The following is a 27,026-nucleotide window of genomic DNA, read 5'->3' as shown; positions in this document are numbered from 1 at the left end:
GGAGCGACGTCTCTGCTCCTGACCCTGTAGGGACAGGAAGAACACTGGCAAGTGGGTGGTGGGAGGGGCCTTTTAACCTCTCTGTCTTCCTGTCCCTATAGGAGGTCAATAGGGCAACCTCCTGTGGTGCTGTCATGAGGGATGTACTGGAAAAAAGAATTATTGTAAAAAATTATTTTAAGTTTTTTTCTTTGTAAAAGTGGTAAACCATACAACTATAGAAATTTGGTATTGCCGTAATCGTATCAACTCATAGAATGAAGTTAACATGCCATTTTTACAGCACGATGAATGCCATAAAACCGAAACCCAAAAACAATGGCGGAATTGCTGTTTTTTGCCCATTTCACCCCACAAATATTTTTTTCAGTTTCCCAGCACATGATATGTATAACTTGTCCCGCAAAAAACAAGCCATCATATAGCTACGTCAACGGAAAAATAAATATAAAATAATGAAAATTGGCCCGTCATTAAGGGGTTAATCATTAAATTCAGGTGTTTCATTCAGTGCCATTGTCACAGGTGTATAAAATGAAGCACATAGCCATTGAGTCTGCAAGAAGAACATTACCTGCCTCACTGTATTGTGCCAAGTTTGGTGGAGGAGTTATCTATGATGATAGGAATCACTGCCTCCCCCATGGGAAAACTGTCCTGTACTGTAATCACGATTTCAGTTTTCCGCGGGGAGGCAATGACTCCCAGCATCACAGATCACTGATGCTAGGAGCCCGGCTTCTTAAAATGTGTTTGGTACGGGAAGTGCAGGCGACATACGATCCATATATCACGGAGCAAACACAGCCATGTGAATAAGGCCTAATAGTAATTAACCCCATAATTTCCCTCACAGATTAACTCAATGTTGCCCATTATAATCATTATAGTAAGTGTTCCCACCAAGTACCTCACACAGTCATAATGGGCAACATTGGGTTAATGTGAAAGTTACATGATGGGGTTAATTACACTTAACGTGAGTGAGGCACATGGAGGTCCAAAATTGATTACACCATGTGCCTCACATCAGAAAACGGAAGGACATTTTTGTAGGTTTTTTATTGTTGGCAAAGTATCGTTTTGGTATAGAGTATCGCAATACTACTCTAAGTATCGGTATCGAAGTCCAAATTCTGGTATCGTGACAACCCTAGTCGGCAGTATTGGTGTCCCCGAGCAGAGCATCAGTTGATGCTCTGCCTGGGGACTACCGTGCTGCTGGCGACATCCCTGTCCTTATATGGACAGTGACGTTGGCAGCAGTGATGGACTTTCCTGATGTGAGGCACATGGTGTAATCAATTTTGAACCTCCGGGTTTGAAAGGCACCATTTAGTACCGAATTTTTAATTAAAGTATATTAGTAAGTGACTTCTTTTTACATAAAAATAACAATGCAATGCAATTTTTGGTTCCCGGATAACCCTTTTAAATGCCACAAAAACATGACATCAGGCATCAGGAAGATGAGGTTTTTGCACAGAAGATTCACAAACAAGGCCTCAATAGTAAAAACATCTGCAAGAGGACACTAGAGGGGGAGGGGAGCAGGACACTGGAAAGGGAGGACACAGCCGGGTACCGCGACCACACACCTGAATGTCCAGCACGGAGGATCTACATGAAATAATTTACTTGTAAGTGTAGTAGAAAAAAACAGAGCCAACAATTAGGACATGCATGCCGACATACTGAGATATTGAATCATTGATTGAAAGGGGCTTGTTCAAAATAATTTTAGTGAGGAGTTAAATTACTGAAGTCCTTCATTCTGTGGAGTAACAGGTGTCAATTTTGGCCCTTATTTAAGGTAGGAGGGTGGCAAATGTTGCCCATGTTGGTTATAGTGCATTTCCTTCGGAAATACAGGGGAAAATGGATTGTTCCAGACATTGTTCTGATGAAAAACGTACTTTGATTAAAAAGTTCATTGGAGAGCAAAAAACAAAGTGCAGCAAGTTATAGGCCGCGCCACTAAAACGATCTCAAATGCCTTGTAGTGGCAACCAAAACCTATAAGACACAGAAGGCAGCGGGGAACTTCTGCTCGAATGGATGGAAGAATAGCCAAAATGGCAAAGGCTCAGCCAATGATCACCTCGAGAAAGATCAATGAAGATGTGAAGTTACCAGTGAGCACTGCTGCAATCAGAAGACTATTCAGTGAAGCCAAGTTACCAGCAAGAACTCCACGCAACGTCCTGTTGATGAAAAAGACGTCCTGAATCGGTTAAAATTTCATTGACTGGCCCAAAGAGAAATGGAGAAATGGCGCAACGTTTTCCGGACTGATAAAAGCAAAATTGTTCTTTTTGGGTCTAGTGGCTGCAGACAGTATGTCAGATGAACCCTGAGCACTGAATTCATGCCACTGTACACTGAAGACCGTAAAGCATGGTGCTGCAAAAATCATGATATGGGGATATTCCTCATACCAGGGTGTTAGACCTATTTATCGCATATAAGGGATCATGGATCAGTTTGAATAGATCAAAATACTTGAGATCACGTTGCCCTATGCCGAAGAAGAAATGCACCTGAAACGGGTGTTTTAAAATGACAATGACCCAAAACACAGCAGTTAGCGACCAACATCCTGGTTACTGACCAACAGGATTGAGGTCATGGAGTGTCCAGCCCAATCCCCTGACCTCAATCCCATGGAGAACTTGTGGGGTGACATGAAAAAAAATGAGGTTTTCTGAGGCAAAACCCAAGAATTCTGAAGAACCGGAATGTCGTCCAATCTTCCTGGACTGGATACCTGTTCAGAGGGGCCAGAAGTTGGTTGACTCCATGTAACCCCAATGTCAAGCAGTTCTCAGGAACAATGGTTATTCCACTAAATATTAGTTATAGGGGTTTTCCAAGAATTGAAGATCAACACAGCGGCCAGAGAGGGACGTCACCCGTCAAGTACCCCGCGGTAGCATTTGGAAACGGGGCCAATTTGGAAAATGTAACAAATGTATTTACATGAATAAATTACAAGCATTAACACAGTCATTTTATCTCAGAAAACCCCTTGAAGTGAAATCTGAAACATTTTTTCAGTTTATACATTCAATTTTTGACTTTTTAAAGAAAAATGCCGGTGTAGTTCACATACACGTAGTTTTTTTGCAGGTGGAAAAATCTGCCACAAAATTCCTTAAGGAATTTCGGGGAAGATTTTGACCTGCCTGTACGCTCTTTGCCGCGTTTTTTTCAGCAGCGGCCATTGAGCGCCGCAGGCAAAAACCGCTTTCTCTGCCTCCCATTGATGTCAGTGGGAGGTCAGAGAAAATCAATGCGAGGCATTTTCAGACTTTTTTTGGCGCGGTTTCCACGTCAAAAAACGCTGTATGAACATACACTTGTATTCCTTTTCCTTTACTTTCTGTAAACTTATTTGTATTTAGGCAAATACAAGTTACTAGAATGATTTTTCGCTTTGCTTTTTTTAACTCACTGCTATTTTTTGGACCACTACTGTATGTAGTTATTTATAATACATATTTACTATTCACATAACTGTAACCTGTACAATATATGTAACACTTTATGGTGGTCGCTTCTTTCTGTATTTCCTCCATATAATAGAAATGAAATTATATAATGTTAAAAGTCACCTAAAATTGCGCCAAAATCTCACAAAGCAAAAACACTGACGTAAAAATGAAACATGTACGACGGCTGGAATAGAGGGACAACTACAAAAATATATAAGTCAATGGTAACAATGTGCGAAGTGCCAGTCATACGCATAGAGGACATAGAAGTAATGAGGTGCCACAGCCGACAATTCAATTACCCGCTCTACACAGCAGAGAACGGAGCCTGCGCGGCCATGTTGCCATAGCGACTAGCGGCGCGCCGACTGGTGACAGGCATGTCAGGGAGCACAGGGCGGTGACGTAACCAGCGAGGACCGGGGACGCGGTCACCTGCAGCAATAGAACATGGCGGAATCCCGAGCAGAGGAGAACGGACAGGACGAGGCTGAGGGTCAAGATGGAGAGGAGGGGGAAGGAGGAGGAGGCTACGGAGAAGATGAAAGGCAGAGGGAGGAGACAGAGAAGGGGGCGGGGCCAGCGCCTCTCAGACCCTCCGTGCTGGACATTCAGGTGTGTGGTCGCGGTACCTGGCTGTGTCCTTCTCCCTTTCCAGTGTCCTGCTCCCCTCCCCCGCTAGTGTCTTCTGCAGATGCTTTTACTATTGAGGCCTTGTTTGTGAATCTTCTGTGCAAAAACCTCATCTTCCCGAGGCCATGTTTCCCCCATACTGGCTTTTCAGCTGGGTTCACACTGTTAACATGCGTTTTTTTTTTTGGGCTGATCAAAATGGCTGATAAAATTGCAGCAAAAACACAGCGTGAAGCCAGCTTTATGGGGAAAACGTAGCATGGCATCGTACCGCAATCAATGTTTTCCATTAAGCTCCGGGAACGTACATAGAATCTTTTTTTAAATGTACCTCAAGTTGTGACATGTGGAGGATCTCACCATTGGGGTTCGGACACTGAGCCCCCTATAACTAGAACAGAGGGGCCCCTTGACTCTGTCAGCTTAGATTTGCGTTACTTTCTGTGTCTTGTCTGTATCTCTTCTGAGGGGTGGGGGGCTCTCTTTATTCTTGAGATGAATAGGGGTCTCCGCACGCAGCCCTCCACTATTGAGAACTTCTGAGTGTAAAACATGTCAGCAAAGCCACCTTTAATTGCCACGTTGTTTTGTAAATACAGTAGTAGCGCGGCACAGATCCAAGTGTGAACACGGCCTATGGGGCAGTGCACGCATACTGGAAGTAGTGCGGCTTCCACACCACAAAAAAATCATGCATTACAATGCTGCGATCATTCCCCGAAAAAGCCGTTTTGAATTCTATATAACACCATGTTTGCCGTTTTCCTCAGTAAAGACTGCAAGTAAATCCTCAACAAAACCAGAAAGGAGCGGCATGCTGCGATGACATAAAACCTCCGCCGTGCCCTGACACTAGTAGAGGACCAGCATCCTATCATATGTAATCAAGAGTGAAACAGTTTCACAAATCACCACAAGATGGCGCTCGGAGCAGTCCTCAGTTTTATAGGTTCTATTCACACTGTCTTGGCGGTGTCTACACCGTCTAAAAACTCCTGTGTACGTCCGAATGTGTCCAACTGTATAAAGTTTCATTAATAACTAAGATTTTGATTTAGGACTGCGTCTGTCTGAAACACTGTCTGGGAATTCGTCACACATTTATGACATAATCGCTGGATATGCCATAAATGTCTGAGATGGGAATAAAGTGCAGGAAATCCAGATATTTTTTTTTTTTGGAGAGGTAATAGATTCAGGTCAAAAGATCACATCATTCAAGCCGTGATCTCATAATGCCACTGATTTTTATAACAAGGGCGATACCACGCTCTTTCAAAGGCAGCACCACTTTGTGGCCACCGAGATATTTACGTTACTAGACATTTCTGATACAACACTGGGCACATTTGAAAGCTGGCGAAGGTCTGAGCTCATGGACTTCACCAGTGCAGAGGGGTCTGTATACTGTGCCTGGCATCCAGCTGGAAAGGACATGTGGGAGGAGCATTGGCAAGAAAGTTCTGTTGTCAGCCAATCAGCATCTCCAGGAGTGTTCTCAGCAATGCTAATTGTAGAAATGCCAGGCATATACTTTTGCGCATGGTTAACCCCTTAATGACCGGGCCATTTTGCACGTTAATAACCAAGGATTATTTTTTGTTTCTTCACGGTCGCATTCCAAGAGTCGTAACTTTTTTTTTATTCCGTCGACATCGCCGTATAATGGCTTGTTTTTTGCGGGACGAGTTGTATTTTGTAATTGTACCATTTTTAGATGCTTACAATATATTGATTAACTTTTATTAACTTTATTTTAGGGGAGTATTGAAAATAAGCAGCTATTCCAGCATCGATTTTCACATTATAAATTTACGCCGTTTACTATGCAGCGTAAATAACATGTTAACTTTATTCTATGGGTCGGCACGATTACGGGGATACCAAATATGTAAAGGTTTTATATGTTTTTTCTACGTTTGCACAATAAAAACCCTTTTAGAAAAAAAGTACTTGTTTTTCCATCGCCGCGTTCCAAGAGCCGTCATTTTTTTTATTTTTCCGTCAATGTGGCCGTATGTGGGCTTGATTTTTGCGGGCCAAGGTGTAGTTTTCATTAGTACTATCTTGGGGTACATAGGACTTATAGATTAACTTTTATTTTATTTTTTAATGGGGGAATGGGAGAAAAAAAGAGAATTTTGCCGTAGTTTTTTGTTTTTTTTTTGGACGCCGTTCATCCGGCGGTTTAATTAATGTGTTCATTTTATTGGTCAAGTTGTTACGATCGCGGGGATACCATATATGTGTATGTGGTATTTGTTTTGACACTTTTACTGAATAAAACCACTTTTTGGGCAAAATAAGTCGTTTTATTTGATTTTGACTGTAATTTATTTAATTTTTTTTCACAAACTTTATTTAACTGATTGACATTTTTTTTAAAGTCCCACCAAAGGACTTCACTATGCGATGTGCCGATCGCATATATAATGCTTTGGTATGCTTAGTATATCAAAGCATTATTGCCTGTCAGTGTAAAACTGACAGGTAATCTGTTAGGTCATGCCTCTGGCATCGCCTAACAGGCATTTGCTGAAGACAGACCTGGGGGTCTTTGTTAGACCCCCGGCTGTCATGGAAACCTGACGGCGACCCGCGATTTGTTTGCGGGGGCGCCGATTGGGTGACAAACACATTAGATGTCGCTGTCACTATTGACAGCGGCATTTAATGGGTTAAACTGCCGGAATCGGAGCGCGCTTCGATTCCGGCAGTTGCAGCAGGAGCCAGGCTGTGTATAACAGCCGTGCTCCTGCCGCTGATCGCGTGGGTACAGTGACAGTACCCGCGCCATCACAGGACGGATATATCCGTCCTCCTGCGCGAACTAGCAGCTGCTGAGGACGGATATATCCGTCCTTCGGCGTTAAGGAGTTAAAGGTGACCATGAAAGCTATAGTAGGGGCTCTTAGCAACCGCTAGTTTAACCCTTTCATGACCAAGGGTCATTGATGCCCCTGTGTCCACGTCAAATTCTATTTCTGATATGCATTTCTTTAAACGATAATATCTTTGCAACCGCTTTGAATATCACAAGACTTCTGAGGCTTTCATTTTCTAGATTAGTATAACTAATTCCATGTTTTTAATTTTTATTATGAGCAGACAAATCACAATGTATATTATATGTATATAGATCTATATGCTGTTGCAGCTTTGTAACAATTAGGGTATGTGCACACACACTAATTACGTCCGTAATTGACGGACGTATTTCGGCCGCAAGTAGTGGACCGAACACAGTGCAGGGAGCCGGGCTCCTAGCATCATACTTATGTACGATGCTAGGAGTCCCTGCCTCGCTGCAGGACAACTGTCCCGTACTGTAATCATTTTTTCAGTACGGGACAGTAGTTCCACGGAGAGGCAGGGACTCCTAGCATCATACATAAGTATGATGCTAGGAGCCCGGCTCCCTGCACTGAGTTCGGTCCGGGACTTGCGGCCGAAATACGTCCGTCAATTACGGACGTAATTAGTGTGTCTGCACATACCCTTAGTCTTCTCTCTCCGCCACCCTGGATCCCTTTGAGGGGAGAGTGAAGAGGGCTATAAGGCTATATTCACACAAAGTGAAAAAAAGGGCAGTTAAAGGGGTTTTCCAGCTTCTGACAACTGATGACCTATCCACCGGATAGGTCATCAGTACATGATCTGTAGGGGTCCGACACCCGGGCCCCTTACAGATCAGCTGGTGCGGTGCCTCCGTGCATCGCACGTACAAGCCGGAAGCAGTTAGCACCGGCCACGGAATAGCGGCCAAGCTGCAGTACTGCAGCTCTGCTCCTATTCAAGTGAATAGGAGTGGACCTGCAGTTCTGCTGCACGGCCACTATGTTATGTACGGAGCCAACTGCTTCCGGGCTCCGTACATAGCGTTATGTGCCCACAACATCCGGTGCCCGCAGTCCGGTTCCCACCTAGTTCCCACTATGTGCCTACATAGTGCCACAGTTCCCACTGTAGATAGTGCCCACATAGTGCCGCATACAGTGCCCATGTAGATAGTGCCACGGTGTCCCCTGTAGGTAGTGCCCATATAATGCCACAGTGCTCATATAGATAGTGCCACACCCCCTGTAGATAGCACCATCACCCTATAGATAGTGCCACTCCCCCAGTAGATATCACCCTCCCCCGTAAATGGCACCCCCTACCTGTAGATAGCACCACTGTAGCTCCCTGTAGGAGCGGAATCCCTCTGGCCGGGGATTCCGTTCCTAGAGGGAGTCCCTGATGTCTCTGTCCATATATGGATAGTGACGCCAGGGGCTTCTCCAGTAGCAGAATCCCCGGCCAGAGCGATCTGACTGGGTATTCCGCTCCTAGAGGGATCTTAGGTGGCGCTATCTTCAATAGGTGGCAATGCGCTCTACAGGGGGGTGCGGCGCTATCTGCAGGGGGGTGGCACTATCTACAGCGGGGATGGAGAGACGTCGGGGGCTCCCTCTAGGACGTAACAACTACACGGGGTATCAGCAGTTGGAACGTATATAACAGTATGTGAAGGGGGTTAATCTTTATGGGCTGAATTACCATGTGTATTGTTTGACAGAGGCGCTTTAAGTCACTGTTCACACAGAGTTGTTTGCAGACAGAAAAATGTGCCTCAAAATTACGTCTGGAATTTTGGGGCAGATTTTTAACCTGCCTTTACGGCCTTTGCCGCGTTTTTCGGTCGCGGCCATTGAGCACCGCAGGCAAAAAAACGCCTTCCCTGCCTCCCATTGATGTCAATGGGAGGTCAGAGACGGAAACACCCGAAAAAAGGGCATGTCGCTTCTTTTTCGCCTCGGCCACCCATTGAAATCAATGAGAGGCGATTTCGGCCGTTTTTTGCCGCGGATTCCGACGCGGTTTCAGTGGCAAAAATCTATGTGTGAACAGGGCCTTACTCTCCTTTTTTTGCTCTTGTTTTGAGTCTTCTTTCTTTTGTAGTTGGCCTTGGAACGTTTATGTGAGGATGGCTATGGAGAGCAAAAGTCTGAATCGGACAAACCTATTTCCTTGGAAACTAGCCAGGAGGATTCCCTCGAAAGGTAGATGAAATAAGCAACTAATGTGTATATGTGCCTCACAGAAGTATACAAGATAATCTCTATTCCATCCTAATGTTTACAAACAGGTCTGTTGTGTGAACCTGTGATGTCACCATCTAATTCAAATCTTAAATTGACACTCCACCGTTAAAGCCAAGGGTCGTCTCATGAACTTGTCTCATGTCTTTTTAACTGGAAGGCGACGGCGGGTCTGGAGTCCTAACCCCTGCCAATTAACTTTTATCGCCGGGGAAAAGCTGCTTTCAGCCATGCATTTCCCCTGCAGCAGCCACTGCAGGGGAATGTACAGGTGTAGCAATCTTTAACTTCATACTTAAATAGACATTAACTTTCAAACAATTTATGCTAATTTAATAGTTTATGTGATATATATATATATATATATAAACTTTGCAATTTATTTACTGTTAAAATGTAGTTTATTTTATCCATGAAAATGCTGTGTGAAGTCACTGCCACTAGGTGTCTCCCTTCCTGTAATCTGCTGTCCACCCCTGTTGTCGAGCAAAATCTGTTTCTAGTTATAGACGAACTGCAGAATGTGGTAGTGTGTCTTTTCATTGCTTGCCAATACAAGTCTATGGAGAGGGGAGGGGAAAGCAGGCGGAGGGAGCATGAGCAGAGTGAGTCAGACACAGAAATTCTGCCAATACAATTCTATGGAGAGGGGAGGGGGAGCAGGAGCAGAGTAGGGATGCACGACGCATCGAAACTTCGATACTGTGCACCCTGAAACGGTTCAATATCATTATTTCATGTATTTCTATACTAATCTGTGTGGCCGCACAGCTAAGTATAGTAATACATGCATGTAGTTAGAGCGGTGCTGTGGTTGTGTGATACAGCCATTGTCCCGTTCCTGAGTACTGACAAGTGCGCGCGCGGTCAGTGTGATGTGATGTTACCAGCGCTGCACTAATGAGCGCCGGCACTGTAGACAGAACATGGCAGCCGCACACTGAAAAACACTGCCATGTTCTGTCTTCCGTGCCTGTGCCGCCGCTTATTAGTGCAGCGCAGGCCGCATCACCTCATGCTGACCGCACGCGCAGTTATTGTCTCATCTCCACCGTTATTTCCCTGAATGCTGCGTACACAGGATAATGTACTGGCATATAGATATACGCCAGTACATTAACGTTAAAAAAAAAGAAAAGTAAAAAAACAATAGGTAATATTAAATAAAAATCAACACATTTTTTTACAATAAACATCGTCTCAATACATAAAATATACAAATATTCGGTATCTTCGCGACCGTAATAACACATTTATAGCGTCATTCATGTTTATGCTGTTATAAAATAAAAATACTGCTTTCTTTCACTTATTAATGTGAGGCGCGTGTTGTGATGAATTTTGAACCTGAATGTGCCTCACATTAATAGTAATTAACCCCATCATGTTCCTCACACGTTAACCCAATGTAGTCCATTATGACTGAGGAACATGATGGGGTTAATTACTATTAATGTGAGGCACATTAAAAATTCATCACATAACGTGCCTCACATCCGAAAATGGAAGAACTTTTTTTATAATTATTGTTGGCAAAGTATCGTTTTGGTTTAGAGTATCACAATACTACACAAATTATCGGTTTTGAAGTCCAAATTCTGGTATCGTGACAACCCTAGTGCAGAGTGAGAAGGACACAGACAAAGGTGCAGCAGCTTCTACTACTTGTTACTGTCTCACTCCAGTGCTGAATTCTCGGCGAGCTACACCCCTGCAATCGGCCCCGTTAGTTTTTGTGACCTTTACAAGTAAACTGTCAAGTGGCAGGTGCCCAGCGCTCACCATCTATGACTGAGATTGACACTGAGCACTGGGAACCGCCCACTTGACAGTCTATTCATGCAGGTCACAGAAACGAACAGGACCGATTGCAGGGGAACGCGGGTGGCTAAAATAAACATTTTAAAAAAACGCTGCTTCTAGATGTCAGAGGACATGACAGGTTCTCCTTAAGGGATAAGTTATCAAGCTGCACTAAGTTATCAGGGTCAAGTTAAAGATTGCTGTAGCATTTCATGATCGCCATTCAAATGGATGTCTATGTAATCCATGGATTGGCCAGGTCCACCTGAGTGGGAGCTACTTTAAAAGCTCACCTGTCTAGCTCTATGACATCCCATCCCCCAAATAGAGCATAAGGACTGAGGTTGTCTGTTGTATGATTCAACCACTTTAAGGGCTTAACTCAAATTTAAGCCAACCCAGTGATCAGCTGGTTGACGCGGCTCTGCCTTTCGAATCCCAAGAGCAAATAGCTGAACTAGCCAGGGTAAATGTAGTATTACATGCTGGCCATTCAATTGAATGGCGAATCCTCAAATACATTGACAGGCAGGGCCCGCCAGAGTGGAGACCCCAGTTTTTAGCTGCGCTCCATTCTAGACATTTCTCTATGACGTTCATATCCCCTATTAGGGCACATGTAAAGATTAATGGGCAAAGCAAGTGCTGGATATTTTTTCTTTCTACCTTTCAAGAATGATAATACTGATATAATAATTACTTGCCATCATATCATTATACACATCTGCTGTTGGCTAATGGTGACCATAAAAGCAAATTTCCATTAATTTGCTTTGACTTCTCATTGGCAAAACTTGAGCTTTCAGAAGGATGTTGTTTTACATGTACCCTGAACAGAGATTCTTCATTCCCCACGTTGTACACATAGTATGAGAACAGTAGATGGCACCTTTCCCATACAACATAGATTCAGTATGTTAGGCATGGTGAATCAGCTTTTCACTGTACTGTAGCAGATGGGCATCCTCTACACCACATATGCAACACATTTGTCCCGCAGTGCCAATGTGTGCAGCCCTCAGCAGGATAGGAAATTTCAATGCATCAATACATATTATCTTCATAATAAGTGTAGTACTTGTAAATATTCAGTGTTACTGATCTTATGCTGAGTTACAACATGTATTAAGCCATGTGCCCACGCAGCAGATTAGTTGCATATTCGTAAATCTCCTACGCAGGGCTGGAATTGAGTTGGTGGAGGCCCCTAAGCATAATATTTGGTGGGAACCCCAATCTTCTGAAACCTGGACCCTACCTGATCTCCTATACCAGCCACTTATAGGAAAAGTGGCAGTGCATTCGTGTGTCCCTCTCCACTGAAGTCTATGGGCGTTATGGAGATAGCCAAGCAACTTACTTAGACTTCTCGTCTGGATAATGTTGCCAAACAGCCATCAAGTTTTCCTGAGATGTTGGGGTCGCGGAGGCGAGCAGAGTATATATTTACCCATACATGGCTGCAAAGGCGTAACTAGAAAATGCTGCGCCTCCTCAATGTAGGTCCCTAGGTCATAAATACCTACTTAAAGAGTCATTGAATTTATTAACATGTATAGATAAAGATGAAAAAGATAGACGGAAAGATAAAACCATCCTGGGAGGGATTGTGGGTGGGTGGTCGAAGCTCACCAGTTCTCCATGGTACTGGAGGCCCCCTATAATCTGGCACTTATCCCATTCTTTTATTCCGACACATACAAATTTTATGGGATAAAGTGGGGAAGCTGCAGAGTCGAACGAAATGCAACTCATTTATGAACATTTTCAGTCTCTTTTGTTGAATTTATCTGATGCACACTGCACACGGAGAGATACTGGCGCACTGCTTCCATTGGATGACTGTATAAAGGGGGTTTCTGGGACTTTTATATTGATGGCCTATCCTTAGGATAGGTCATCATTATCAGATGGGTGGGGGTCTAAATCCCTGCACCGCCACCGATCAGTTGACTAATACGGCAGCGAACACCGCGGCCTCCTTTCAGTTTACCAGACACAGGGCAGTACACATCCGTAGCGGCTGTGAATGGAATTGCAGTCCGGTCCCATTCAAGTGGCCAGAAGGGGTGCCGGGAGTCGGATCCCTGCTGATCTGACATTGATGACCTATCCTGAGTATAGGCCATCAATATAAAAGTCCCGGAAAACCCCTTTAATTTCCTCCCATTATGTCAAAGTGATATTGTCGTCATCCCTAGTGGTGGGATCTGATAATGTGACCTTTAGGCCAAAAATAATAGGTACCCCTGCTCTAGATTGACCTGTAATAGAATGAAACGTTTTAGTCATATTTTATGTTTATTTATAATTGAGAATATGTGTTCAAATATGTTATTACATAATCTAAGACATTTATAATAAAAAAATAAATGTTATCTCATTAGTTTTTCTAGATTTCATTCTCCGGGCAAGATCGTAAATGAGCTCTTTAAGGAAGCAAAGGAGCATGGAGCGATCCCTGTAGAAGAAGCCAGCAAATTGTCAGAAGAACTTTATAAACCAAGGGTATGTGTTCTCAAAATGTAGCAGCCGCAGTGCACAGGCGCCAGTGATCTTCCCAGCTGTGAGAGGCGCCATAACAGTGACATTTCGACAATTTATTGGAACATTAAATATAAGGGGTTTCTATAAAAAGTGTTTGTTGCTGACAGTTAAAAAAAAAATAATAATAATAATCCACAAATGCAGATTGTCCTATATTAGATGAGAATAAATAATTTACTCACACCCATAGAGTATATAGTTTCTTTAAGATTTCAACTTTATTGATATGACCTATATGTCCCATCAAAATAAGTCTTCTTTAATGGTGTATTTATAAGTGACGATTTTAAGTTGTTTTTTTGTTCAGCGATTTTGTGATAATTCTGGCAAAGGAATGCCACTAAACAGTCTGCCGTAAATATACACTAAAGGACACCCCCAGGGTGATCAGATAATCCCCACGGGTACAGCTATGGGATGCCACACATTTCACTACACAGGAAATGTATTACATGCATACCAAGGATGGCCCCTCCCCATTAGCTAAGCTCCACCCACTGTTTTTAAAAAGACTTACAACATTTGCGCCGTCTGTGACCAGTAAAGTTGTTTAAATCCCCCCTCGGTGTTTTGTCCGATTTCTTTTATTTCTTTTTTCTCTTCTATATTGTAAATCCACTTTTATTGAAAATGTTCCCTGTAATGCAGGACAATACTAAATGTGTATCAATGGTTTGAGTTTGTGATTTTTTTTTTCTAGTCTTTTTCCGGTGGTGGCTACAAACTGGGTGATTCATCAATAAAACAGTCTGAATACATTTATGGGGATGATCTCTTTCCTGGAGGACCGGATGTAAGCAGCTTCTGTATACAGTTATTGTTGTATGATCTGTTTATGTGGATTTCTAGTTATAACATGTATACAGTATTCAGCTACTAATAAGTGACACTTAAGAACTGCCAAGTACGTAGGTATTACATCCTGGCTGTCATGGGCTTTTGTACATCCTGACTTCTAAGGCTGGGATCCCACAGTGCAGATTTTGCTTGCATTTTGGAAGCAAAAACCAGAATTGGATCCAGGAGATCAGACATATAAGGCCTTTCTTTATATATTTCTTCTGTTTAGGTTCCGTTCCTGGTTTTGGCTTAAAAACGCATGCAAAATCTGCAGCAAATCTGCACTGTGGGAATCCAGCCTAACAAGTGCCGTGACTCAGAAATCCTGGCAAGGACTACAGTTTTAGTATAGTAAGAAAGCCAAGACTCTTGATTTTAAATTGCAGCATCTGTGCAGGGACGGCTGGCCTGGCGGAGGAATTATTCTGGCAAAAAAAGTAACATTTTGGTGCACGTTTGTTTTGCACATAAATTTGCGACTTTTTTGTTTTGCACATAAATTTGTGACGTTTTTAACTTCGCAAGTCGGCGTGGTTTTGGAAAATGGGGCAGGGAAACCCTCGGGCCAACAGATTAACCATGTTTTACACTAGAAACTTGTGTAGATTAACAATTTATAGCTGGAGTAGATTTGACTCTCTGGTGCACGGGCAGCTAGAGATGCGCTTAATTTATTATAGTAAATTAGGCACATTTTACTCCAACTTTGTTTTTATTACGATTGGCATATGAAACCCCAGTCTCAATAATTTACCCCCCATGACTTTGGTCCTGCCCCTGTATAACCTACCAGCGACCCAAGGGTTATGATGCATTAACTTGTTTTCTGACAAAAGGATGATATGGCACGCCATGTTGGTGGTGTCGTTACCTAGGAGCACTACCAATCTAGAGAACAAGAGGGACCCGTAGCCTGTTCTTAGGAGAGGTGGATATCCGTGTACTAATGTGGGTATACAGAAATTGTTAAATTACATCAGTCCCTACTGTCCACAATGGGACTCCTAGTCATCTATCCCTTTTTCAGATACAGAAGCCTAGGGATAAGTTTATAGTAAGTGAGTTACCATATTAATAGGTTTGAAGACGCAGCTACGTTATATTATGTCAGTATGGATGCCATGTCACTGAGGCCTAGTGTAGACACAGACCTGACGGGAACTGAAGCAGCAATTTTTTCTATATGTTTAATTTTATTTCTTACAGGGTTTTAGCATATTGGGGAAATGGCTGAAAACCCTTATAATATTTGTACTATGGAGAACTGCTTGTATTGTTATGGATCTGTCAGTGTAATATGCTGACCTAGTTAAGGGCTGAATATCATAAAGCCAAGCCCAATGGGTTACTAGGACAAATAACACAAAATAATAACGGTGTAGATTAATAATTATTGTCCTAAACTTAGACCGCTTAAAACTAGACCAGACAGGTAGAAAATGTGCCAAAATTATCACAGTGGTGCCCACTGTATGATAAATTTGGCACATCTTACTAGACATGTTAGACACATTTTTTCTTCCTTGCACCATGTCTTGGTGAGCTTTACCAATATTTTGCACAATTTTGGTGCACTTTTGCACATTGTAAGACGCTCCCCTTTTTTAGACACTTTTCAAAAATGTCTAGCGAGGTGCAAAAAGTGTCTAAAACATATAATAAATCGGGCACATGGCATGTACCCCAGTTTTTGTCGCAAGCTGAGCCAGAATTCTGTCTCATTTAGCTTAATAAATCTCCGCTATTGTGCCATTTGTCTAATAACCCTTGCTTATTAGTACCTCATATTCACAAGGAGAGCGCTGTCCCGTCTCTCCCCACTTCCTTCCTTCTTAGCTGTTGAGTAGCGGCTGCTGGCTTATAAGCATGAGGTTGAAATATATTTATGTATCTACATAGCCCCAACTCCATCTGCAGCACTCAACACAGATTGTGTCCAATCACATCAGTGTCTGTGCCCAGCGGAGTTCATCATCCCAGGACAGGTTTACACATATACCGATTACATTGGAAGCTGAAACTATGCTGACCAGTTAAATTACCACAATACCTGGTAATGATTCATTAAAATCAGAACTAAATCCGTAGGCCCCATGCACACGACCGTAAAAAAAAACTGTTTTTGTGGACCGCAATTGTGCTCCCCAAAAACGGACCCATTCACTTTCATTGAACGCGGACACCTTTCCGTATCGCTACGGATGAGTGTCCGTGCCGCAGAACTGTGCCGGGAATTATGGAGCATGTCCGTTCTTGGTCCGCAATTGCGGCACGGACTCCTCCATAGAAGTCTATTGGGGAAGCCAAAATTGCGGATGTCTACGGAGGTGCGTCCGCAAATACGGATAGCCATCCGCAAATACAGAAGTGTTGCTAAGCAACACAAAGGGGATTTCCCATCAACCAGGCTTCTTCTTTTGCGGATCCGTATGTACGGCTGCACTACGGACCGTATGTGCGGATACCATTCAGGAGAAATGGGTACGTTGCTGATGATTTGCTGATGACTATAAAGCAATACGGAACCGTATTTACGGTCAGTATTTGTGGATACGGTCGTGTGTATGAGGCCTTAGGCCCCATGCACACGACAGTATTTTTCATCAGTAATTACTGACCCATTCATTTCTATTGGCCACGGACACCTTTCAGTATTTTTACTGATGGGTGTCGGTGCTGAAAAAATGATAGAACCTGTCCTATTCTTGTCAGTAATTACGGAAAGGACTCTCCCATAGAAGTCTATGGGAGCTTCCGTAAATACGGAGGGTATACGGATGTGCATCCGTATACCGTCCGTATTTACGGAAGCGTTGCAATGCATCATGCTGATGACATCATTTGCATCCTCCCTCCTTTTTTTATGGATCCGTATATACGGCTGGAATGCGGATGCAATACGGACCGTATTTACAGATCCCCTTCCGTATATATGGATGAGATCCGGAAGCCTACGGATCTGTATTTACAGACAGTATTTCGGGATAGATAAAAATACGGTCGTGTTCATGGGGCCTAAGGCCTTAAGGAGAATGTACGGCGGCACAGAAAGTAAGTATGGGACTGGGTATTCCGCTGTACAATGCTCTGTCACTTGACTTGTGTATGGAGATATTGTAAAGCTCCGTAAATATGGCAGCCGATGGAGCATTCCATGATATTTTTTTCCGTATGGAAACCTCCATATGAAATTGGAGGTACGGTAGAGATCCCATGCACTTCTATGGGTGGCCTGTTACATATAAAATGAAAGGTAAATGGTTGGCACAACCTGCTGCAATAAAATGTTCATGAAGTAACATGCCAATGAGCTGGTTATCTTTTTGTTAGTGGTAAAATATTTATTTTGATATGTTACTTTAGTAAATAAAGGTCTGTAGTGTCAGACAGTTTCATTATTATCTGGTAATGATGTTATTACATATTACTCTTATCGTACAAATGCGTCACTGATTGTTATGTCAAGGCTGATTGACCATTTCAAGGGCATTAGCCTGTCTCTATGCCAACATGTTGGTAATCCTTTCTGCTGTCATACCCGTGCTTCTAATTGTCCATGAACTTCGACTTCGATCTAGAGAAGCTAACAGTGAAAGTCCACAAATCTACAAAGGCAAATAAGCATGTTCCATTAGTTATTGTACTGTAGTTTTATGGCAGACATATTAAGATGTTTTCATGTAAATATAACTACTCTGCTACATTTCTAAGGGCCTATTCACATCAGCGTCGTGTTCCGTTTGGGGTTTCTGTTCATCCATTCAGTCAGAGGAACAGATGAAAGGAAACCCAAGCTTCCATTTGCATTGCTATTTATTTCAATTGTAATGCTTCCGTTTCCGTTGGTTCCGTTTACTTTCGTTTCGTAAAGTTTCCTTTGTTTTAACGGAAACAATAGCGTAGTCGACTACGCTATTGGTTCCGTGAAAAAAATGGCAATTTTTTCGGAACGGAAACCAACTAAAATGGAAGCATTACGATTGAAATCAATGGTAATGCAAACAGAAGCTATAGTTTCCTTTCGGCTTTCCGTTCATCTGTTCCTCTGATGGAATAGATAAACGGAAAGCCCAAACGGAACCCGACGCTGATGTGAACAGGCTCTAAAAGGCATTGTATGATTTTGTTTTCTAATTGTAAAGTTTTATTTCATCATTTTTGGCAGATGCAAATAGTGCTCAAACTATGGAACAATGGCTTTAGTTTAGCTGATGGAGAGCTTCGTTCCTACACAGATCCAGTCAACGCTCAGTTTCTGGAATCCGTTAAGAGAGGGTAATGTTTTTTCATTCTGTATGGAGATCTACCTTTATGAATTACACCGTTTTGTTGAGCTGTCCGTTCTCGAAGGTGTCTTCAAAAAATTGTAAGAACAGCAGATTTAAAGGGGTTTTCCCGGATTTTAAATTGATGGCCTCTCTTTAGTATAGGCCTTGTATGTATGATTGGTGGGGGTCCTGGCCTTGGAGCTACCACAACTACCGGAACGTATCTGACCCAGCAAGGTCCATGTTTGTGCGCCTGTCTCTGTTACTGCAGCTCAGCCAATTCAAATGAATGGGATTGAGCTGCAGTACCAGACACAGTGGCCTGAACACGTGTTGCTATGCAGTGAATGGTCTTTGCACTCCAGTGACCACTGCTGCCCCTGCATTCTGCTTACTACTGGGGATCCTCCGGGCCCCCTTTAATAACCCATTGATGACCTGTCCTAAGGATAGCCTATCAATGCAAAATACAGAAAAACTCCTTAAACAAAGTTAAAACCCCTAATGAAGCTGTGCATACTAGCCTTAGTATGTGTATGTATATATATATATATATATATATATATGTGTGTTTCTGCTGTTGAGTGACATAGCAGGCGCCGGGTCTACAGGGCGTATTGAGGCTGCACACCCCTAGCCATGTCAATAACAGTCTTTTACAGCAGAAAATCGATTCTGTTTACATGGTACAAAGGAAAAGTGATCTGATCTGTGCTTGTGGTCGGTAATTGTGCATTGATGTGTACAAGCTTAGTATCTGATGGCATGGGTTTACTATACCATAAAATTAGCTTAGATATTCTATTATATACCTAGGCTAATGTTTGGCATAGTAATCTATTTTGTCGACTGTAGGCACTCGCCAATACGGGCCATACACAACAGACATTTGTCAGCAAGCTATCTCTCCCCACTCCCCTGGTTGATCTAAGATTAGAGTGTTTTCTAATTTCCATTGATAGACAGCTGAACTTTGTATTTACTGCGGCAAGCAGCGGGGATATGCCCAAGGGTGTAGGGAGATGTATGTGCATGCACAACTGCATTAAACTATATCCCTGTTTAGATGTCCAGCTGTGGGAATGGGTTCAGGGGTATATTCTCTACCAAGCTCCATGCATGTTTACTGTAACATTCCCACTGATTTCAATGAGAGCATTGTCAACATAACCTGGAGGTCCAGGAATCTGATTTATTGTGGTCATACACAGTGCAAATGGTTTGCAGACTTACATTAAACTACTGTAATGTAGAACAAAAGGTTTTCTTTGGTTAAAAAAAATATAATACTCTAGATTTCAATCCCCAATCAAATAAAATATTGATATTATATAGCCTCCGAAATGAAAAAACTGGCTGACTGGGATAGAGATTCGAGAAATAGGGAAAGATTACAAGGTTGGTGTGAGCAGTGGTTGGGATTTAATAGTTTTTCAGCAGCTTGAAATGGGAATTTTTCAGAGACCCTTTCAGGAAATACCCAACTTTATTCATGATGGACAAATTATGGAGGGATATTAAAGATAAATGAAAGATAGATGGGAGATTTGGTTTTAGCCCAATTTTCACGATCTGTGGGTATGTGGACCCACTGGGCCGTAGTGGTATAGCAGCTGACCAAACAGGGTACAAAGTCAATGTCTATAGTTCGGATAAAGGTACCTGTGGCAATTCAGACAGTAGCGTTGGTTTAGGCTTGGATGGAACTCTGGCAGCAAGCAAGCAGACAACAGGTGCGGTGAAACACAGCGGGTGTAGTAGGAGACACAACAGGACTCCAACTCTGTACAGCACAGGAACACGGTAGCACGGGATTCAAGTAGCAGGAACACTGGGAACTGGAAAACACTCAAGGAACCATTGCAAAGACTAACACGGATAGGTACAAACAACGCTCAGGCAATGAAGGAAGGGGCAGGGCCCTTCTTATAGTCCAGGATGATCTGGGAGCAATCAGCTCAATCTCACACATGTGTGCGCTCTGGCTCTTTAAGGCTGGACTGAACTCGCGCCCGCACTCTAGTGGTCACTGCGGGACAGGACAGCCGCATGTGCTGGCATCTCTGGAGAGAAAGGCGTTGCCAGGATGAGAGGAGTTCGTGGTCAGCGACCGCGGACGTTACACCAATATGGGGAAATATTTATTTCCTGGTACTGAATAAAATCTCGAATTTGAAATATTGGGAGAGAAGAGGTATTATTTATATCGAACACATAGTAGAGAAAGGAGTCCTACTGGATTTTGAGACCCTGGATAAAAAATTCAATTTGGCAAAAGGAGGATGTTTTTTCTTTGATCAGTTGCATCGAGCATTTTGTCTGGAAGATCAGAGTTTTCTTAGGATTGTGGATGTCCCAGATTTTGTCAAGTTAATAATGAGGTGTTGTTTTAACAAAAGTTTGATGTCCAAATTATACAAGATATATGAGGAAAAATATGTAGGAAAATCGAGGGAGTGGCCTCCGGTCCTTCGTGGGTTGTTAAAGGTTTCATATAGTCCTTCTCATAGGATGTCACAATTTTCCATCATACATAATTTACAATTTTTACCCAGCTAAGATATCCAAGCTCTATAAACTCCAGGAAGCAGGATTTCCTAAATGTAATAGCTTGGTGGGAGATCATTTGCATTTATTTTGGACATGCCCAAAAATTAGTACTTTCTGGAGAGATATATGTAATGTAGTCTTTAGGATTTTTCAAATTTAAATATCTTTAGATCCCTGGTTATATTTGTTGGGATCATTGGAGCCGAAGGAAGGGATAAGGTGCAAAATATTGCGGTGGGAAAATTGCTATATTATGCCAGGAAATGTATTTTATTAAATTGGAAAAATAAATGTCCTCCATTGATAGAAAACTGGGTCAAATATGCTAATAGAATTATAATTTGGGAAAAAAATTGTATATAAGAAAAATGTTTTTTTTTTCCTGGAATGTTCTCCATGGATTGAAAGCCTGTTTGGAATAACTGAAAGAGGTACGAGAGTGTTTAGTGGAGGATGGGTGAGAGATGCAGGAAGAGAGTAGTCGAAAGAATGGTAGGGGTTTTTTTTTATTTTTTTCTCTCCATTTCTTTTTTGTTTGAGGTTAAAATATATTAAGTGTGCAGTAAGCTGTTTTTTTTGTAGAGCATATTTTATTGTAATTTACAATGTTAGATTAAAAGGAATGGTTAAGGGAGGGAATTGAGGGGGTTGAGAATAGGATTTATATTTTGTATGTGAAAGTTTGTGGTTTACCTTTAGGGGATTGTCCCTAATATGTGATTTGATATATGAAAATAAAGTATTTAAATAAATTATTGATTCTCAGCGTAGGTACCAGGTTGGTAGCTTTATGGGGTGCAGAGGTAGCAGTCGCATGGCTGGGCCCAGGTCCCTCTATCACTTAAGAAGACATCAGTATTACAAATTTTTCTCTGGGGCCCAGGAGCTTTACTCTTCTTCACCAGTCCCTCAGCTTAATCATCTGCTGAATATAACCATAGTGAATGCAGTAATATGAGGAATATTAGTTGTGATATAACATATGTAGAAAAGGTTGTGTCTGCAATGAAAGAAAATTACTTGACATTCATATTTGTTTCCTTTTTATTTTAGGGAAATTCCTTTAGAACTCCAAAGATGGGTACATGGGGGTCAAGTCAGTTTAGACATGGAAGACCATCAAGACCAAGAATATGTTAAACCAAGGCTAAAATTCAAGGCCTTTAGTGGTGAGGGCAAAAAACTTGGAAGGTATAAAAGTAATTTTAATTTGATTTCATATGTTGTGGTGTTGATGCATTTTATTGTTAAGACCTGCTTGTAGTCACTTGTATTCATTTGTGATACACTATGCTTTATTGTGGGGGATAACAAAACTATTTAATAGAAACTGACATTCTGTGAAAGGGTGTTGTGAGAAATCAGAACTAGAAAAACATCTTGCTGAGCCTTCCTAGATAGTGGAGTCCAACATATGAGGAGAATCCTAGGTAAAAACTTCCTTGTATCTCACTATGGGGATGCACGATGCATCGAAACTTCGATACTGTTTCGATACTGTGCATCCCCAAACCGTTCGATACTGTTTTTTCATGTATTTCGATACTTAGCTGTGCGGCCGCACAGCTAAGTATAGTAACACATGAATGTATGAGAGAGGAGCTGCGGCTGTGTGATATATGTGTAATACAGCCATTGCCCCGCTAATGAGTCCTGACAAGTGTGTGCGCGGTCAGGATGATGCGATGCGGCCGGCGTTGCACTAATGAGCGGCGGCACTGAAGACAGAACATGGCGGGGGCACTGCAAAACACCCCTATGTTCTGTCTTCAGTGCCTGAACCGCCACTCATTAGTGCAGCGCCGGCCGCATCACCTCATGCTGACCGCGCACGCACTTCCTGTCAGGAGCGGGGCAATGGCTGTATTACACAGCCGCAGCCCCGCTCTATAACGGCGGAGATCAAAGAAACCTCTCATCTCCGCCGCTATTCCCGTGAATGCTGCGATCTCAGCGGACTGCAGCATGCAGGGGAAAATGAGAAGGGGGATGTGAATTGGATCCATTGAAGGACCCCAGGGCTGTCCTACCATATTTCCTGTTCTTAGGGCATACTTAGGTATGTCCTAACAACTGCCTGTGTACTATCAGTACACAGGCTAATGTACTGTCATATAAATATATGCCAGTACATTAAAGTTTTAAAAATAAAGTAAAAACATAAAGTAATGTTAAATAAAATTAAAAAAATACACATACACCTTTTTTACAATAAACATTAAAATAAGTTTCAATATATAAAAAATACACATATTCAGGATTGTCGCGGCCGTAATAACCTGCGCAACAATTTTTTTGCGTCATTTATGATGTGTACACTGTAAAAAATAAAATAAAAACTGCTTTCTATCACTTCTTGTGAGGCACGAGGTGCGATGAATTTAACCTCCATGTGCCCACATTAATAGTAACTAACCCCTTACACATTAACCCATTATGACTGAGAAACATGATGGGGTTAATTACTATTAATGTGAGGCACATGGAGGTTAAATTCATCATCACTCCTCGCGCCTCACATCAGAAAATGGAAGAACTTTTTTTTTTTTATTACTGTTGGCAAATTATCGAATTGGTATCGAAATCATAATACTAAACGAAGTATCGCTATCGAAATCCAAATTCTGGTATCGTGACATCCCATAGATATACTATAGTACCTGTGATGTGACCTTAGGAATGGACAAGTTAGGAATGTACAAAGTCCTATAGATTTTTGGAACCATTTAGAAAACTGCAGAAGCCACTTTTAATTCTATAGTGGACTGGCAAAGGGAACAGCTCAAATCTTAGGATCTGGTAGCAGATTATTCGGCACCTTGGCTACTTTGCATGTGGGATTTTCCCAGTCCTGCTATAAGTGCTATCATGTTCTGCATTATTATTTCTCATTATTATTGCTCATTATTCTGAACAAGCCTATGGCATGGCAATCCTGTAGGGGCAATCAGAGAATGATACCTTCTTGTTTCTCTGTCACCCCCGGTTTTACCAGGGACTCAACAGTTCCCACTAAGAGGGATTATTCAGCAAGCATTTTAAGTTTGCCGATAATTTATACCTGGGTGCTGTTTTTTGTGCCATCAATCCACGACGACTAAAAAGGTGTAACATATTTTTATAGAAAAGAACATTTAGGCAATGTCTTCATTTGATATTTTTTTTAAGCAATTTTTACTAAAAGGCTAGCTCTCAACGTCTCTATTTTTCTGTTTGTTTTTGGATTACTCGTTTCAGCTACTGTACAGGTCATTGCTACTTCAGGATGATTTATTATGCTGCAATATATTCTACAGAGTCTCCTCTGAGCTAATACCTGCTGAGAAGGAGAAGGATGCACATGATGTCACTATTAGTGTATCAGGGCTAAAAATCAAAGGCCAGTCAGTGGTGTCAGTAGGTGCTATATATCTTCACAGGATGTTTTTACCTAAAATTAGGATGAGAAGTTGCCTGAAAACCGTCTGTAAAATGGTAAACCATACCAAAGTGTACGATACGGCGCCACATGCAGTACCCGGGCTCGGTGATACAGACCCATAGGAGCTCGGTGCACACAGCTTTTACTAAATTTACTTACAGCACAATCCCATATTACCAGACTATAGTTGACACACTGCCGCCCCTCAAGTGATTCATACACCAATGCTGACTGAATGACAAAAGTAATTTTGAATTTATATATATATATATATATACACGTATAATTCATTTATTCTGCCTCACAGCTTGACTCCGGAAATAGTCAGTACACCTTCATCCCCTGAAGAGGAACACAAACCATTTTTAAATGCTGAAGTTCGACTTGATGAACAAGTTCCAACAACCAAAATTCAGATTAGACTAACTGATGGAAGTCGCCTCGTCCAAAGATTCAACCTCAGTCATAGGTAATGGCAAAACGCTGTCTATTACGAGCATATTTATCACCGTGGGACCGCAACCAGTTTTTATTTTTTTTCATTTAAATTTCTTTACCTCCTGCTTTTGAAGAGCAATAACTTTTTTACTTTTCATAGCTTATGAGGTCTTATTTTTTTGTGTGATGAGTTGAGTTTTTATGGCACCATTTTATGTCCATATAATGTATTAGAAAAACTGTCTTTTTTTTTTTGTGGAATGAAAAAAAAAATAAACAATTTCACTATTGTTTTTTGGGCTTTGATTTTTTTTGGGCGTTCATCAAGTGGGAAAAATGGCATATTAACTTTATTCTGTGGGTTAGCACGAGTCTATTACTCACGATACTATTTTTACAAATTAAGAACTATGAACAGTAGTTATTCTTAGAACGCAACCTCTTTACAGGCTGTTCACATCACAGTTTTTGTTTACATGCAGCATGTATGTCAAGTCAAGCTCCTGACGTACACTTTAAATGTGTTTATATGGCTCCATTGTCCGAAGGAGGCCAGAAGAGTGTCCTATCTGACAGGCAAACGCTATTCCATCCCGCAGATCCACTAAAAAAACATATACATGAAACGTATACTTTTTTTTAACATGATAGTCTATGGGGGATTGATACCAATGAATGGCATTCGTCACAGGCATCCATTAAATGGTTATATCATGCTTTTTAATAACTTTTCATGACGTACCCATTAAACAGATGCCGATATAGCCTTTAGGTGATGAATGAGTTAAACCGTTGGGTATCGTTCGGCATCTATCTCGGCCTACATTTAACTTACAGGTCAAAAGCTTATCACGGCGTAAACCTTGAACGTAGGCCCAAAAAACTGTGAACAGCCCCTTAACTATTAATACAGTAAAATAATTTTATTATATATTTCACCGATTTCTTTGTTATTTGTATTATAGGACCACATATGGCATCCTTTTTTTTGTTTTCCTTATAGTGTAAAAGTTCTGTTTTTTCTGTTTTGTTTTTTTATGCAGAGCCTATGTTTGTATTGTCAACTGGATTATATTGATTTATTTTAATAAATATATATATACTGTATATTTGTAGGGAAAGATACAGACAGACAGACATACAGTTATGGTAATGCCAGTTGAGCACCATTGATAACAGTCACAATCCAAACTTGGGTCCAAATGGCAGAACGCACTAGAAGTATGTATTTTGCATTTCGTTTGGTTGAAAGTTAAAAAGTTTAGTCCTCTTCCAGCAGCGTCATGCAACAGATATTAAAGGGCTATTGCAGAATCTCACCGTAGATTTTAGACAGTCTGCAGAGCCTAGTTGCATTTCAATATTGATTTATATGATATTGAGGGACTGTGGAAAGATAGGTGACTTTGCATATCCAGTATGAGAGTAGAATATATAGACATTACACAAACGGACATCTAAATTATTTGTATATATAATTCTCTATTCTCTTTGTTCCCTTCCAGAATTGCGGATATACGTCACTTTATTATCCAGTCTCGCTCAGACTTTGCACAGACTGATTTTGTTTTGGTGACCACATTTCCAAATACAGAACTTACAGACGAAGACCAGACGCTAGAAGAAGCTAATATAGTCAACACTGTGATTCTTCAGAGAATTAAGTCATTCTGCCCTCACACTGGCTGTAACTAAAGAAATATTTAAGTGCCATTTTCTGCCTCCAACCTGTAGGATTTACATGTCATAGTGATCATTTATCGTATAGCCATTACTGCATATGCTGATGTTTAGAAATGGAAGATAGATACTTTACAACGCTCTTTTTTATATGACCAAGTACTCTATGTAGATAAAAGGCCACTGTATGTTAGGGTTCAAAATGTCACGGGACATATATGAAGATCTAATGATGAAAATGTATCATGTTTAGACTGTTAGATTTTTGCTA

At 41.6% G+C, this 27,026-nt stretch overlaps 1 protein-coding gene across 3 annotated transcripts; it reads left to right on the top strand.

Moving 5' to 3' along the window:
* Window positions 1-3,810: 3,810 nt before the first annotated feature.
* UBXN2B (UBX domain protein 2B) lies at window positions 3,811-26,788 on the top strand. Of its 3 annotated transcripts, XM_075826213.1 has the most exons (8): window positions 3,813-4,109; window positions 9,069-9,169; window positions 13,399-13,519; window positions 14,259-14,351; window positions 18,564-18,673; window positions 22,270-22,407; window positions 24,945-25,106; window positions 26,581-26,788. In XM_075826213.1, the coding sequence occupies exons 1-8, from the start codon at window positions 3,945-3,947 to the stop codon at window positions 26,768-26,770; spliced, it is 1,080 nt and encodes a 359-aa protein (XP_075682328.1). In that variant the 5' UTR covers window positions 3,813-3,944; the 3' UTR covers window positions 26,771-26,788. The 3 variants fall into 3 exon arrangements, with proteins under 3 accessions (XP_075682329.1, XP_075682330.1, XP_075682328.1); XM_075826214.1 differs by lacking the exon at window positions 14,259-14,351 and having other exon boundaries at window positions 3,811-4,109; XM_075826215.1 differs by lacking the exon at window positions 22,270-22,407 and having other exon boundaries at window positions 3,811-4,109.
* Window positions 26,789-27,026: the final 238 nt, after the last annotated feature.

The sequence above is a fragment of the Rhinoderma darwinii genome, chromosome 5, assembly GCF_050947455.1.
Source record: "Rhinoderma darwinii isolate aRhiDar2 chromosome 5, aRhiDar2.hap1, whole genome shotgun sequence".
Lineage (NCBI taxonomy): Eukaryota > Metazoa > Chordata > Amphibia > Anura > Rhinodermatidae > Rhinoderma > Rhinoderma darwinii.
Note: the sequence above shows the minus strand (reverse complement) of the source record. Positions and strands in the feature narration are given on the sequence as shown.

Coding starts and splice junctions, on each gene's coding strand:
- UBXN2B (XM_075826213.1), top strand. CDS start 3,945: ATGGCGGAATCCCGAGCAGAGGAGAACGGACAGGACGAGGCTGAGGGT. Junction 4,110..9,068: donor CCTCCGTGCTGGACATTCAG/GTGTGTGGTCGC, acceptor TTTCTTTTGTAG/TTGGCCTTGGAACGTTTATG. Junction 9,170..13,398: donor CAGGAGGATTCCCTCGAAAG/GTAGATGAAATA, acceptor TTATCTCATTAG/TTTTTCTAGATTTCATTCTC.